Source organism: Chelonus insularis, unplaced genomic scaffold (genome assembly GCF_013357705.1).
Source record: "Chelonus insularis isolate UGA/USDA-ARS -01 unplaced genomic scaffold, ASM1335770v1 contig_17_pilon, whole genome shotgun sequence".
In the NCBI taxonomy this organism is placed as follows: Eukaryota; Metazoa; Arthropoda; class Insecta; order Hymenoptera; family Braconidae; genus Chelonus; species Chelonus insularis.
Window position 1 is genome coordinate 2,318,050 of NW_023276415.1, and position 14,911 is coordinate 2,332,960.

Below are 14,911 nucleotides of genomic sequence, written 5' to 3' on the forward strand. Positions count from 1 at the left end.
TAATTAGTTAAGAAAGTTAATTATCAATGAACCTAATTTATTTATTTATTTGTTTATATAACCAAAAAAATTATCACTAAACTTAAATAAAATTGTTTGTCGGTTACGTAGTTATCACAGCTAACGTTACTAAATTTTCAGGTGCTGTGGAACACTAAATTTTCTGGTGCTGCCAAAGTAATTTTCAAAAAACTGAATGATACATTTTCTTATGTAACTTATAATTTTTGTATGTTGATCATTACTTTTTACTTTTCAGTAAGTTTGAACTCACATTCTTGAGCAGCACGGTAATTTTTGTATGGATTTTTAAATAAAAATTAACGGAATTTTTTCTCCGTGTAGCTATTCAAATAATCATAGATGATTATACTAGAAACTTTTTTCTACAAGAAACTTATCTATCAAGAAATCCCCTACTCTATCATCTATTTTATTCCCATTCTTTCTGAAGGGTTTCATATTAGTACGTAATAATATTTCTTGGGATTAGTTTTTCTATGTTGTTTGCTATTTTTCATTGTGCAATAGAAAAAATCATCAGACATTATTAAAGTGTCATTATTTTTAAATATTATAAAAATGTCAGATAAAAGTGTGAAAACTTATACCACTTATAGGGATATGATAGATACTTTACTACTTTCGGTTGGCTTTCATCAGACTCAAAAATACGTTATTCTAAAAAAAATACTACCATATACACACTTGTGTATACTGATGATGCCGCTATATGGAACTTTCAATTTCAGTAAAACTCACTTTAAAAATGTTATGATGTTAACAAAAAGTTTTGGTGTCATGACAAGCCTCATCTCAATGATTATAAAAGTAAGAAAACTTTGTATTATTAAGAATAAAAAAAAGTTGTCTAGAATTCTGAAAAAAAAGAGATTTTTGGATTCATAATTGTGAATAATAATAAACGATCAAAGTTTCGCAGGAAAGTTTTTTTTTAGTACAATAATCATCTGAAATAAATAAAAGAGTTTCGAGTGATTGAAAAATATTATTATTGAAGCTATAAAAGTGAAATAAATTTAAAAAAGACGATCAAGCTCGGATTTTTCTTCCCAATAAATTTTTATGATCATAAACGATATTGAAATTCAATGATTTCAATATAATGAAAATGGACTTGCTGTAAATAATTAAAAAATTGAATTAGAAGAAAAAATGTATCTAATCAACTCCAATAACCAAAACTCATAGAATTTCAAGTTTCAGATAAAATAACTGTGTAATTTATGATAATTTTTTTTTAATTTTAGACTCATAAAATTGTGATGTGTATTTATCAGTTATTTTATAAAAATCGATGATTTTTACATTGTAAAAATGACTAATATCGATATGGTATTCCATAAAGTAGTAAGAAAAATTATGAATCAAGAAAAACGTCTTTCCATCACTGCAAATCGTGGTGTTTTAGTTTAAAACACTTAAAGTGTTTTAAAATGACGTCATTCGTTTGATTAACATTGTAGTAACTTTCGAGATGCTTGGGAGTGTCTAAAAAGTCTAAACACTTAAAGTATTTTCAATTAAAACACTTCAAAAATTTGAGATTTGCAGTGAAGCTAAATATCATTTTTGCTAGAACAACAATAAATAAAAAGTTAATTTAAATGATTCATTAAAACATGTTTTTTATTAAAGAAAATTATTCAACATTGTTGAAAACCATGTCAATAAAGACAATATTCTAAAGCCTTAAATGAAAGCTGTCTTTAATTATCTAAATTGTTTCAACTCTTATTTATTAAAAAAGCTTTTGTTTTCAGATTGGATGTTTGTTATTCAACAATGAGGATCTAAAGTACTTATACAATGAGCTCAGTTCACAATTCGATGATTATATAAAAGATAACCGACTAAAAACAACAACTCTAAAGGGATGTGCTACATTTTATCGATTATGTATGGCTGACGTGATATTTACATTAGTGTTTTGTGGTGGTTATTGCTTAGTTCCTGTCATTTTCATAATTTATCAATTTAATTATTATCCCGAAACAAAGAGAAACATTCTCTTATATCCTGCGGTTTACCCTTGGGATGTTTCTCCAGATAGTATTGCTTATAAATTGCAAGTATCGTTTGAGAGTCTTTGTCTTTTTTCAAGCTTTTGTGTCAACGCAGCAGTTGATTCTCTCTACTCATTTTATGTCTTTCAAATAACGGGATTAATTCGCGAGATTTCATTCACTATATCGAATATTGATCCGAATGATAAGTTCGTTAGAACGATACGTCAGTGCATCAGTAAATTTGATAAGATGATTAAATGCCGGAATAAGGTCGAAAGAATTTATGGACCAATTATTATATGGCTCATGGTATCTAATGCTGCTGTGCTTTGTACAACGATTTTTCAACTGACACATGTAAAAAATTCATTTATACATTAAATTTATTTTCATCATTATCTTTTTTTTTGTTCTAACTATTTATTTATTTCTATTTATTCGACAGATCAAATCGTTATCAATAGGGCGATTAATTGTAGTATTTGCTTATGTTAATTTAAAATTGTCACAAACATTTTTATATGGCTGGGCTGGAACTCAAGTAACAAATGAGGTAATTTTTTGAATTCATTTTTTATAGTCGTAAAAATAATTGTAAAATATTTTTTTAGAGTGAAAATTTAAGAGAAGCAACATACTCATGTAACTGGATTGGAACTCCTAAATTATCTTCAGCTATTTGTCTTATGTTAGTACAGAAACCACTAAAATTGATGGCGTTGAATTTTTTTGTTGTTTCAGTAGACATGTTTGCAAAGGTGAGGAAATATTATTTCAACATTTATTACATCTTTATATTTTTATATACCACAAGCATGGTAAATGGAATTTAGAATACCTGAAGAAAAGACTTTGAGTAGCCGATTATCGATTGGTGAAATAAAGCGGAACCAAAATAATATTTGTCAAATCTCACTAACTTGAATACTCAAAAATAGAATGATGGTTAATTACAGATAGAGATTAGAATTTTGACAAAATTCTTTTGTTTTTACCATGTCGCTAATCGACCACTTAGGCTCTTTGTTTATATTAAAAATTATATACACCATGGGACCTAAAACTATCATTGCTTCGGGAATGATGACGTCATCTGCCCGATGCCATAATAGGTCAATTAGATCCCTGGATATATAATCTACGATTACTATAAATCGAACACGATTTTTACAGATTGTTAATACTACTGTCTCTTACTACTTTTTGTTGAAAACCTTCGAGTAAAATTAGAATGATTCAAGATCCATATTTTAGTATAGAAATATTTGAGGTAGAAATTTATCTAGTGCAATCAAGCTTCATTTTAAAATTTAAAATATAGAAAAATGTCTTAATTCCTTTTCTATCATATTAATCTAGTCTAGATCAGACTAATAAATCTCAAAAGTAAGTACATTTTTTGTCGATTTCTTCTTTAAAATTATTTTTAGTTTTATGCAACTAATTATAATTATGTTTCTGGCATCCAAAATTGATTTTCTAAAAAATGTCGTGCTGAATGATACTTATTTTTATTCAAAAATCAAAGACTCGGGAAATAAATTTCTATCAATTTCTTTCTATTTACATTCATCAAATGATTTTCATGTTCCTCCCTTACCTTTCCAAAGTGGATGTGTTTTTTTACCTAATAAAACAGTGATGTTGATCAATTCCCTTTAAATTTTAATTTGATTGATTATTAACATTCATCACTCAATATCACATCATTTTGAACTTTAGTAAATTGACTAGTGTTATCAATTACGTAATTAAAAATATTCCAACTTCACCACTTGTAAATTAGAAATTTAAAGTGCTGACTTATTAGATAATCTTAACTGAAGAAAGATACAATATAAAATGAAGCATAAAGCTTAACTAAATTATACGATCGATACGAAAACAATTACGCTAATCGCAATTAGCTTATTTCTTATAGTCATTTCAAAATTGATTGTGAAATTACTCCCCCTTATTGTCTGTACTTCAGATATTTAAAACTACTTTGCAAAGTCTTTAAAACCATACCGATTGTAGCTAAGCAAGTTTCAGGCGTTTCAAATCATTATTAAGAATTGAACTCAATCAATCAAACTAATAAACTTAATCCAACTTTATAAAGAAAAATTCTACTATGTCAGATAATAAACTTATGTCTGATTATCGCATGTATCGAAACATCATGGAAAAATTACTGATACCAATTGGAATGCGTAGTAATCAAAATCCTGGGTTTATTATTCGCTGCTTACCATATATTCAGACATTATTAAGTGTTCTCATGTTTTTTGCAATTTTCGGATTCGTGCGATTACATATTGCTGATATTGCATCAGTGACGAGAGGATTAAGTATCATGATTACCTTTGCAACAGCTACTATGAAAGTAAGTGAAAAATATCATAGCTATTTTTAAAATTAATGAAAAAGTATACTCATAAAAACGACTGATTTGCTTCTAGATGGGTTGTTTAATAATCTACCGAAAAGAAATGGAAGAACTTCATGAAATATTGAATCCATACTTTAACGAGTTGCTAAAAAAATCAAACATTACTCATATCATTCTAGAGCAATTAACACTTTTTCGTCGTCTCACCTGGACATTCTTATTCTTTCTTATCATTTGTGGCTTGACTTGGAACATTATTCCATTATTTTCAATTATTTCTCAATACTTTCACCATGTTCATCCAATCCACTATAATCTCATTTTTCCAGCAGTTTATCCATGGAATGTATCTTCTAGTGAAGTTTTATTCAGATTTCATTTCATTTTCGAATCATTTGCTTCAATCTCACTGGTCACTGTTACAGCCAGTGTTAATTCATTATTCCCTTTCTATATTTTCTTAATGATCGGCCAACTACGTGAGTTTTCTTATAATATATCAAACACTAATGAAAAAAATACCAGTGAAAAAATTATCAAAAAGTGTGTTGATCAATACTGTACCATTATCAAATGTAGAGATAACTTACAGAAAATTTTTGGACCCATTGTGTTGTGGATCATGTGTACTAATGCAGTTATTCTTTGTACAGTTATATTCCAGATTACAAATGTAAGCAATGACTCATTATTTTTAGTTTATTTGAAAAATAAATATATCATCATGACTATCACTGTTAATACTACTACAGTTAATTTCTGAATAGATGAAAACAATATCTAGAGGACGAGCATTTTTGTTTGCTGCATACACGTCTTTAAAATTCACTGAAGCATTTTTATTTGCTTGGGCTGGAACATGTCTCACAACAGAGGTAATTTGGAGATCATTGTTGATAGTAAAATATGTCTGTATGTATTCTCTTTATTAACAGAGTGAAAATTGGAGAGATTCTATATACAATTCTAACTGGCAGGGAAACAAACGTTTTATGACTTCTATCATCATTATGCTTACGCAAAAACCAATTATAGTCACGGCTTGCAATTTTGCTGCTGTTTCACTAGATATTTTTGTCATGGTAAGCTTGAAAATTTGCTTTTAATAAAAAAGAAAATAGTTTAAAAAGTCTATCTTCTACGTGTGTTACAGATTGTGAATACTACTATTTCCTATTTCTTTTTATTGAGAACAATAGAACATACAGATTGATCACAAACATTAAATTAGTTCATCAGAAATATACCTCTTCAAAAAATAATTATTGTAAAAATTGTAGGAGTAATTGATAAAGTTGCACTCACATTGTTTTTTTGTTTTATTATAATTTTCTACCTTGTCTTGTAAAAAATGATTCAATTGTAGTCACTTAAACAGGATTTTATTTTTCACTCAACATGATTCAAAAAAAACTTTATATTATTTCTATATTGTTCCAACTGATGTTAATTAATTGATCACTCAATAAATTCTATGTCTAAGATGATCTGCACGAGAAGAAAGTAGAATTTAAACTGACGCTCTGAGCTCATTTGAAATTTTTCGATCAATACAAGAACAATCATACTAATGGTAATGAAGAATAATTTCTTTTGCATATTCATTTTCAAATCAATTTAAATTATCAATTTTCTTAACTTGAGTTCTTTAAGACGATTAGACTTATAGCGAGAATTCTTCGATACTGTGTTTATGACAACTAAGAAAACTTCAGTTGATCATTCATGAGAGAAAATAGTAGCGATAAGAACTCTGCTCTGATAAGTTATATAGCCAAGTTGAAAAACCTTTCAAGGAACATTACTTACATCTAAAATGTCTGAATGCAAACTTTTGTCCGATTATACATTTTATCGAAATATCATAGAAAAATTACTTATACCTATTGGAGTTCGTACATATGAAAAACCCGGGTTTATTATTCGGTCTTTGCCATATATTCAGACTATCTTAAGCTGTCTTATGTCTTTTGCTATTCTTAGATATGTTCAAACAAATACTAGTGATATTACTTCGATCACTAGAGGAGTCAGCATTATGATAAGCTTTTTGACAACCACTATGAAAGTAAAATGTTTTTTATACTTTTTATAATATTATAAAGATAAAAACAAAATAGAACAAGTTGATGACTTTACAGATGACATGTTTCATAATTTATCGCAAAGAAATAATAGAACTCCATCAAATATTGGATCCATACTTTAATGAACTATTGAAGAAGTCAAGCATAACAAATATTATTCTGGGTCAATTATCATTCGTTCGTCGTCTGACATGGACATTTTTATTTTTTGTAATTGTTTCATGTTCAGCTTGGATAATCATTCCATTATTTTCATTTACTTCTCAATATCTACGTCATGTTCATCCTATTCATTACAGTTTGATATTCCCAGCAGTTTACCCATGGAATGTACCGTCCAATGGATTAATATTTCGACTTCATTTCATTTTTGAATCATTTGCTTCAGCTTCACTCTGTACCATTACAGCAAGTATCAATACATTATTTCCTTTTTATGTTTTCTTGATGGTTGGACAACTTCGTGAATTCAGTTATAATATTACTAGCATTGATGAAAAAAGTGATAGTGACGTAATGATTAAAAAGTGTGTTGAACAGTATTGCACTATTATTAAATGTCGAAATAATTTGCAAAAGGTTTTTGGACCCATTGTACTTTGGATTATGTGTACAAATGCAGTAATTCTTTGTATGGTGATATTTCAGATAACAAATGTAAGTAAGAAATAAATAATATTAATTTTTTACACGTTTATGCCTTCATGCATACAACTGTATAAACAAGTGAGCAAATATACCAACGTAGATTTAAATAAATATATGTGCATGAGAAAATATGTATTTACATATACTCGTATATTTGGGTGTATATAGGTTGGAACAAGTCTTCTTAAAATCTGATTTACTTGTAAAATTTATGCGATTTTTAAATTCAAGATTCTTGTTAGTAAGAAATAAAAATAAAAAAAGTGATTGAAACCAGATCAAATTTTTTGTTACGTTTTATTTAATAATTATCTAAAAAAAAGTAATTCGTAAAACAAAAGTTTAATTAAAACGATAAAACTGCTCTAATTTTAAATAAGTTTTAAAGTTTTCAGGAAGTATTTTAAAGAGAAAGTATCATGCTTGCAGTATTTCTAGACTTACTCTAACAAACTAAAAATTCGATATTATTATAATACAACTATTAGTAATCATAATAATAAGTTTTTATTGATAATTCATAATTTTATCATATCTTTTATACACAAAATCGATTTAAAATAAATTACTCAATGAATATAAAATATAAAAAGTAATCTAAAAATAATCATTTTAATGCAAAAAAATGAAGAATGATAATAAATATTATTTATTTTTTAATTAGATGAAAACCATCTCCAAAGGACGAGCATTTTTATTCGCTTCATACACTTCTCTAAAGTTAACCCAAGCATTTTTGTATGCTTGGGCAGGGACATGTTTAACTACAGAGGTAACTTGAAGAACGATGTTAATAGTAAAATAGTCTGAGTTTCTCTCTATTAACAGAGTGAAAATTGTGGAGATGCTGTATATGATTCCAATTGGCACGGAAAACAACGTTTTATGACTTCGGTTACTATAATGCTCACACAAAAACCAATTATCATGACTGCTTGTAATTTCGCAACTGTGTCACTAGATATTTTTGTCATGGTAAATTTTTATATTCATTGTTAATAAATCAAATCACACCAAAGATACTATATTATTTCAGATTGTTAACACAACTATATCTTACTTCTTTTTATTAAGAACACTTGAACAAGCTTAAATTGTCATTGATTATTGTGTTTTACTTTTTCAACAGTTGAAATGATAAAAAATCTATTTCCTCAATAAATTAGCACTTAAAAATATTTCTAATAATTTCCTTTCAATCTTTTATTTAGAATTTTTAAACATACAAATATTGTTCAAAATTTTTATTTTCAATTCAAGTTTACTTTACTTTCTAGTTACTTATATACAACTAAAATCAAAAATCTGTTTTTTGTTTATAATTCATTAAAATTGTTTTTAGCTCTTTATTCCGTTACTTCTTCTGATCCAGAGTTCACACAAGACTGACGTTCCAACTTTATTGAACGTTTTCCAATCAATATGAAAGTAATTTTACCTAATTTACTTATTAAGCTTTCTCTCTAATTAGTTTAATGATTGTCTCTACAATTCCACATCTACTCACTCTTTTTCACAAAAATCAATTACAAACCATAGATATAATAAGTTTCTAATGGACTCATTATGTATTTTATCAATCTTAAGTCTCATTACTCCTAGAGATGAGTGAAGCTTTAGAATCGAAATACAATACCTTTCGAAGTGCTACTAAACTCTGGCTCTATACAGTCGGTATTAGGCCTTCGAGAGAGCATAATCTCTTTTTTCATTTGTTACCGTATTTTCATTTGTCATTGTGTCTTCTTCCGATTTACGGAATTTTTAATAGCTTGCGGATTAATATTTCTAACGTTCTCATTGTTGCAAGAACTATTAGCCCCTTAACAGGTTTTTTAACAATTCTTATTAAAGTAGGATTTCAAAAACATTTTTTGATTTAACTTTTTGGAGCATCCATTATTTTATGAGACTGGAATAAGTGTAGTGGTGGCAAAGTCATTTAAGAATTTTCGTAAAATTGGCAATTACAATAAACATATTTGCAAGAATGCTTCAAAAAGTTAGTCATAATTATTTATCTCTTTATTCATAATTACTTTTATTATTTTGTGTTTTAAGGTGCTGTGTCTCATAATAAATAGAAAAGAAATATGTGAATTACATGAGTTTCTTGATAACTCCTTTAAAAGATTACTTAGAAAATCTCAAGTTAAAAAGACAGTTTTAAATGGAGTATCTTGGTTTCGTCGAATCCCTTTAATTGTAGTCATTCTGACAGGTCTTACTTGTCTATTATTCAGTGTTACACCAGTGATTTTTATTCTCCAGCAGAAAATTAAACATATTGAACCTGTCAAATATATTCTCCCTTATCCGACAGTATATCCATGGAGAATCCCACCAGCAAGTCTGATATATTTTTTTCATTTGAGTACACAAACACTGTCAAATATCAGTATTTTTAATATCACTGCTAGTGTAGATACTTTCTATGCATTTCACCTTTTTCAAATGACTGGCATCCTTTGTGATATCTCATACAACTTGAAGAACGTTAGCAACCAAGATGATCGTATTGCAATAGTACGTCAATGTCTTGTGCAGTACAGCATTGTGTTAAAATGTCGAGACAAGCTCCAACGAATTTATGGGCCCATCATTCTTTGGACGATGGGGACCAATGCAATTTTACTTTGTGGAGTTGCATTTCAAATTACTCACGTAAATATTTTTTTGATGCATTTATGCATTTCGTGTGATGGTAACGTAATTCATATATTTATTTTGATTAAAATTTTGTACTTTCAAAAGATTAAATTATTTTTGTGATGTTACTTTTGAATAAAATTATAATTTTTTCACGTTTTGTATCAAAATTGAAGTAAACGTATTAAAAGAGCATAAATATATTTTCAAAACTCTTCATTTGTTAATCAAAAAATATTGATCACTATTGTAAACTGTACATTTATCAATTTATTACTTTTTCAGCTACAAACTGTATCAACAGCCAGAATAATATTATTCATTGTCCATGGTGGAATGAAAACCATTCAAATTTTTATGTATAATTGGGCTGGAAGCCGTTTGACAGAAGAGGTATACAAATTTTGAGCAAGCTGATTGAATATTTTATTCATTTCTGAAAACAATGATGGAAAATATTAAAATATTTTGACTTTTATTTAGTCTGAAATTTATAGAACAGCTCTATATACATCCAATTGGTTAGAAAATAAAAAACTGATGAAAATAATAGCTATCGCACTTGGACAAAAACCACTCATCGTAAAAGCTTGCAGTTATTTAATCGTTTCTCTTGACATGTTTGTATACGTGAGTAAAATAATTCATTAATATTCAATTTTTTTTTAATAAGATCCAATAAGACCAACAAAAATATTAACTTTAGGTCATGAATGCAACTGCATCATATTTTGTCTTTCTACAAACAATGGAAATACATTAAATAAAAATACTCTATTTTGATTCATTAACATATTAAATACAATTAGACAAAATAAAATTTTTGCCTATACCTTAATGATAATCCAATATACCAAGATGTCTTATAAAATTTCGAATCACATAAAATTAATTAAAGCCCATAAATAAAAGTTTAATGAGGGCTGAATCCAGAATGAGGACAGTACAAACCCTGAAGATGCATTTCTAAAGCTAAATCCTCAGTCTTCATTATGTCTCTGTCATTCCGGTGCTTAAAGTGTAATTCTTGTTTTTAGATAGTTTAGAATTTGAAATTTAAACCACCTTTAAAAAAACAAAGAGAAAGAGATGACTTAACTGAGATAAATTATCAAGCTACACACTAAGTACACGTATGAAAGAAACAAATAAATGAAGGATTTGATCGTATGAAAGTGTTTTTGTAGTTTGCATTGTTCTCATTCTCTATGTAGGGCTCATCAAACTCTGATCCATGTATTTTCTCGGAGTCACTTTTCATAGATATTTTATAGATAGATTAATTTCATTTGTATTAATCTGACTAATGTTCTTCTAAAATTATGTCTTTAAATTTTTCTAAAGAGTAAGCTTTATTTGGCATAAAATGGTTTATGCATTAGCAATAGACTTTATTTAATAGAAAGTTATTATTTTCAGTATTAATGGTTGAAATTACTTAATAACAGATTATTTAATTTCTAAATTCATGATTTAAACCTACCTAGAAATATTAATTTAATTGATTGAATATTGGATTTTAATCAAAATAAAAATTTATTAACTTGATGGACAGGATGAAGAAATATTTTTCATTTCTTTACAAAGAGTGTTTTCCTCAATGTTTAATTATGTTGCTACTGCGAGTGGTTACATTTGTAATTAAAACTTCTATTATTATGAACTTTAATTATTAATTGCAAAAACTTGACTAATTAAATTTTTGAATAAAACAATCTTTACTTCTTGCATGCAAGCATTCAAAATGTTTTCAAGTTTTCAAAGTTTAAGATAAGTAAAATTAAACTTCTAACAATACAGAATTCATACATCTCTAAGTGTATACACTTCTGAATGTGGTCATGATAAACAACTTAATGGTTCGGAGATTTTCAATGCTTCATACAATTTTTATTTAACTAAAGACAAGCATGCTGATGGATAAGCATATGCAAATGGTGCTAAATTCTGATTAAAACTCTTATTTAAATTAGTGAGATTGACAAGAAGTATTGAAATCATGTAAACTAACACGATTCAACTATTTTAAGATCTTTCAAGTTAAATACTACCTGCAAATTTAATTTTTACAATTTTCAAGTAATGTTACTGACTCATACACCAATTGCTACGAAGAAATTTATTGACATCTCTTATCAAATAACCCATTGAAAACTGTCATAATGATTATTGATGTATCATCAGCGTAACATCAATTAATTATTTTTAATTTTTTTTAGTATGATATATAGAAAATAACTATAGCTAAAGTGGACAAATATCTAATGCAATCTATAGAGAACTTTTTCAAATAATATTACGGCAAACAAGTGTATCCAACTATCAGACCAGCCAAGAGGTCTCATATGATTTCTGCATTTTTATTTCATGTTTGAGCAGCTTTAAGTCTATTTATGACTTATTTATCATTTAGTTTCAAGATTTATTCTGCAAGCATGTTCAGATAATATTAGGATTATCATCATGAGAGTACGGAGCTTACAATGAGCTTTTTACAATTATATTGAAGGTAAAACACCTTTTTATAGTGATAGCATACAATAATAATAATTTTGCAGTTATTAAAGTGAAAGAGGCTCATAATCTAATTTTTATTAGGTTCGTGTTTCTATGGTTCCCTCAGGAAGAGTGAAAGAGACTCCTGCCAAAATTCTGCTGAAATATTTTTATGTTTACTAATAAAAAGTTCAAGTTAGTCTGCCTGTATTCGTACCAGGTATATAATTGTTTGTTTATGATAGCCCAAAAATAAATGACTTTCGACTTTTACAAAACAGCCAGCAAAAATTGTAAAAATTCTTATAGTTGAATAGCACTTAGGTATATTTTACAAGTAATTAAAGTGATCAGTAGCAGACAATTAAAGTAAGAATTATCAATGGATAAATCTGTTAAATCTTGAGCTGTAAATAATACGTCAAAATATCATTATGTCATGTCCCAGAGGTGAAGAGCTTTAGGCTCTTGGGAGCTGAGTATACTCAGGGGTATGGTTTATACTTCTCAGGTATAAACCATACCCCCTATTGAGACATTTTTAAATCTCTATTGGTTATTATATAAAAGTCATAGCTTAGACAGCTTTGTAAAAGTAAATGTCAGCTATAAAATACTTGAAAAAGAGTGAAAGAACTCCACCACCTTCTTAATGTGCACCGATTAAATTTGATCATTTATTTACAGTGTATGTTATCAATTCCTGATAATCTATCAATTTGTTGATATTTAGTAACGCCAATACACAGAAAATCACTAATAATCACGTTCGCACTAGCTTCTTTGAGCTTTTTATTTCTTTTGACTTCATTTTATATCTCTTATTGTATTGTTGAACCATAAAAAGAGTCATCGGCCCACCACCTATATTTTTCATAACAACTTGTGTCTCTCATCACTTACAAAAACGACTCTCATTCGACTATATTTATTTACCTTTTTTACATGTAATATGCATCATTAATTATTATATATTTATTACATATAATTATTTTTTATAAATGTCATGTGTAAATAAATAATATTCTATATTTTTTTTTATAATAAAAAAATAGAAAATTAATCACTAAAAAAAGAAAAAGATTTTTCTCATAAGAAATGCATTGCTTCCGTTTTGACTGGTTATGTCCTTTTCTAGCACGCAGCGTTGCTTATAGCGCTATCTCACTTAGATCCACAAGATCACTAAAATGCGAAAAATCATAGATAGAAAAATCAGTGCACTTTCATTTTTGGGCACATTTATTCTATAGGTTATTACGGATAATTTAACGTTGGAAAATTGAAAATTGCCTATTGTAATGACAATGCGCCCACAAGTGGAGCTAAGCCTCCTACATTGACTGAAATTTACTTTAAAATAAATCTATTAGAACAATATCCAGAAATACATAAAAAAAGCTTTTATAGAACACTTGAAAATGTTGAAAAAATAATTAACATAAGTCAAGTAGGTTAAGCTTCGTTTGGATAAAAGTACTAGTTTCAGCTAGAATGTCAAGCATGTATTCTAAAACAAATATTGACTTTACTAACGATCTATTTTTCAAATGACTTACTAGAATACTTTTCATTAAATGTTCATTTTTAGAATTATAATTAATTCAGAAGATGTATTTAAAAATTCGATCTACTACACAAACACAAAGTATTCTTTGTCATTATATTCTGATATTCTGTTTCAGTTATAACAATATTGACCATATATGTTTTGAGTGTCAGAATAGTCCATGCAGACTTATCTTTAACAGTTATTTTCGAATGACACACATAAATTTTTTACAAAAATGTTAACAGAATGTCTGCATATTATTTTATACACATTTATCTACACCATTTTGCTGCACCTACAAAATCCTTAACCCTAGAAGCCTAATCTACGCCTGCGAGACGTACACGCGTATATTAAGGCTTTGTGTACGTTCGAAATAGATTAGGCTTCTAGGGTTAAAAAGTTTATGCCATGTGAATTGAATCTGAAAATCATTTTTCATATAGTGGTCATTCGAACTAATGAAAAAAAATAAAAAGTTCACTGTTTTATTTTAACAGAGATAAATCACTTTCATACCATATGCGTTACTGCAACAAAAATTTCTAATTACGTTTAGTACTATATTCAATTTATTGCCAGTTTTGGATTGTACTTGTTCATAGCTAACTTCATATTTGGTTTCCAACAGACATGTTTAAATCAAATTGCCTTATTTGTAAGTGGTCTAACTTACATCACAAATTTTCCATGATTACTTAAGTTGTAGGACAACAATTTATGTCAATGAACAACGTAAGTAATTGATTACATAAATCTCATAGTACCTGGGTACACCATAATAACTAGAATTTGAATTGTTTATCTTATTATAATAATATTCTTATTAAAAAATTCAAATATTGAACAACATTAATTTACTTTACGTTGTTTATACCTTCATTTCATAAAATTACCCAGAATTTAATTAATATTTGAAGCGATTAAATGACAGATAGCCATTGATTACATCAAAGACATAAACTATCAAAACTAAAATTTATAAGACGATTCGAAATAGTCAGATGATATGATTTGCTGCTAGAGTTAACCATATTTAATTAGGTATCTTACTATTTAATACATCAATATTTTA

General features: G+C 27.7%; 4 protein-coding genes across 4 annotated transcripts; all 4 read left to right on the forward strand.

Moving 5' to 3' along the window:
- Positions 1–1,338: 1,338 nt before the first annotated feature.
- LOC118064309 (odorant receptor 33b-like) lies at positions 1,339–3,254 on the forward strand. The gene is made up of 5 exons (XM_035078810.1): positions 1,339–1,356; positions 1,785–2,387; positions 2,476–2,583; positions 2,642–2,788; positions 3,204–3,254. Exons 1-5 carry the CDS (start codon positions 1,339–1,341, stop codon positions 3,252–3,254), a joined length of 927 nt encoding a protein of 308 aa, XP_034934701.1.
- An 892-nt stretch (positions 3,255–4,146) lies between these two features.
- Positions 4,147–5,617, forward strand: LOC118064310 (odorant receptor 4-like). The gene is made up of 5 exons (XM_035078811.1): positions 4,147–4,398; positions 4,475–5,077; positions 5,172–5,279; positions 5,340–5,486; positions 5,558–5,617. Exons 1-5 carry the CDS (start codon positions 4,147–4,149, stop codon positions 5,615–5,617), a joined length of 1,170 nt encoding a protein of 389 aa, XP_034934702.1.
- A 1,321-nt stretch (positions 5,618–6,938) lies between these two features.
- LOC118064311 (odorant receptor 13a-like) lies at positions 6,939–8,232 on the forward strand. The gene is made up of 4 exons (XM_035078812.1): positions 6,939–7,148; positions 7,804–7,911; positions 7,968–8,114; positions 8,176–8,232. Exons 1-4 carry the CDS (start codon positions 6,939–6,941, stop codon positions 8,230–8,232), a joined length of 522 nt encoding a protein of 173 aa, XP_034934703.1.
- Positions 8,233–9,532: 1,300 nt separating this feature from the next.
- LOC118064312 (odorant receptor coreceptor-like) lies at positions 9,533–10,551 on the forward strand. The gene is made up of 4 exons (XM_035078813.1): positions 9,533–9,803; positions 10,074–10,181; positions 10,272–10,418; positions 10,495–10,551. The coding sequence occupies exons 1-4, from the start codon at positions 9,594–9,596 to the stop codon at positions 10,549–10,551; spliced, it is 522 nt and encodes a 173-aa protein (XP_034934704.1). The 5' UTR covers positions 9,533–9,593.
- Positions 10,552–14,911: the final 4,360 nt, after the last annotated feature.

Coding starts and splice junctions, on each gene's coding strand:
- LOC118064309 (XM_035078810.1), top strand. Junction 2,388..2,475: donor CGATTTTTCAACTGACACAT/GTAAAAAATTCA, acceptor TTTATTCGACAG/ATCAAATCGTTATCAATAGG. Junction 2,584..2,641: donor GAACTCAAGTAACAAATGAG/GTAATTTTTTGA, acceptor ATATTTTTTTAG/AGTGAAAATTTAAGAGAAGC.
- LOC118064310 (XM_035078811.1), top strand. CDS start 4,147: ATGTCAGATAATAAACTTATGTCTGATTATCGCATGTATCGAAACATC. Junction 5,078..5,171: donor TTATATTCCAGATTACAAAT/GTAAGCAATGAC, acceptor ATTTCTGAATAG/ATGAAAACAATATCTAGAGG. Junction 5,487..5,557: donor CACTAGATATTTTTGTCATG/GTAAGCTTGAAA, acceptor CGTGTGTTACAG/ATTGTGAATACTACTATTTC.
- LOC118064311 (XM_035078812.1), top strand. CDS start 6,939: ATGGTTGGACAACTTCGTGAATTCAGTTATAATATTACTAGCATTGAT. Junction 7,149..7,803: donor TGATATTTCAGATAACAAAT/GTAAGTAAGAAA, acceptor TTTTTTAATTAG/ATGAAAACCATCTCCAAAGG. Junction 8,115..8,175: donor CACTAGATATTTTTGTCATG/GTAAATTTTTAT, acceptor ATATTATTTCAG/ATTGTTAACACAACTATATC.
- LOC118064312 (XM_035078813.1), top strand. CDS start 9,594: ATGACTGGCATCCTTTGTGATATCTCATACAACTTGAAGAACGTTAGC. Junction 9,804..10,073: donor TTGCATTTCAAATTACTCAC/GTAAATATTTTT, acceptor TTACTTTTTCAG/CTACAAACTGTATCAACAGC. Junction 10,182..10,271: donor GAAGCCGTTTGACAGAAGAG/GTATACAAATTT, acceptor ACTTTTATTTAG/TCTGAAATTTATAGAACAGC.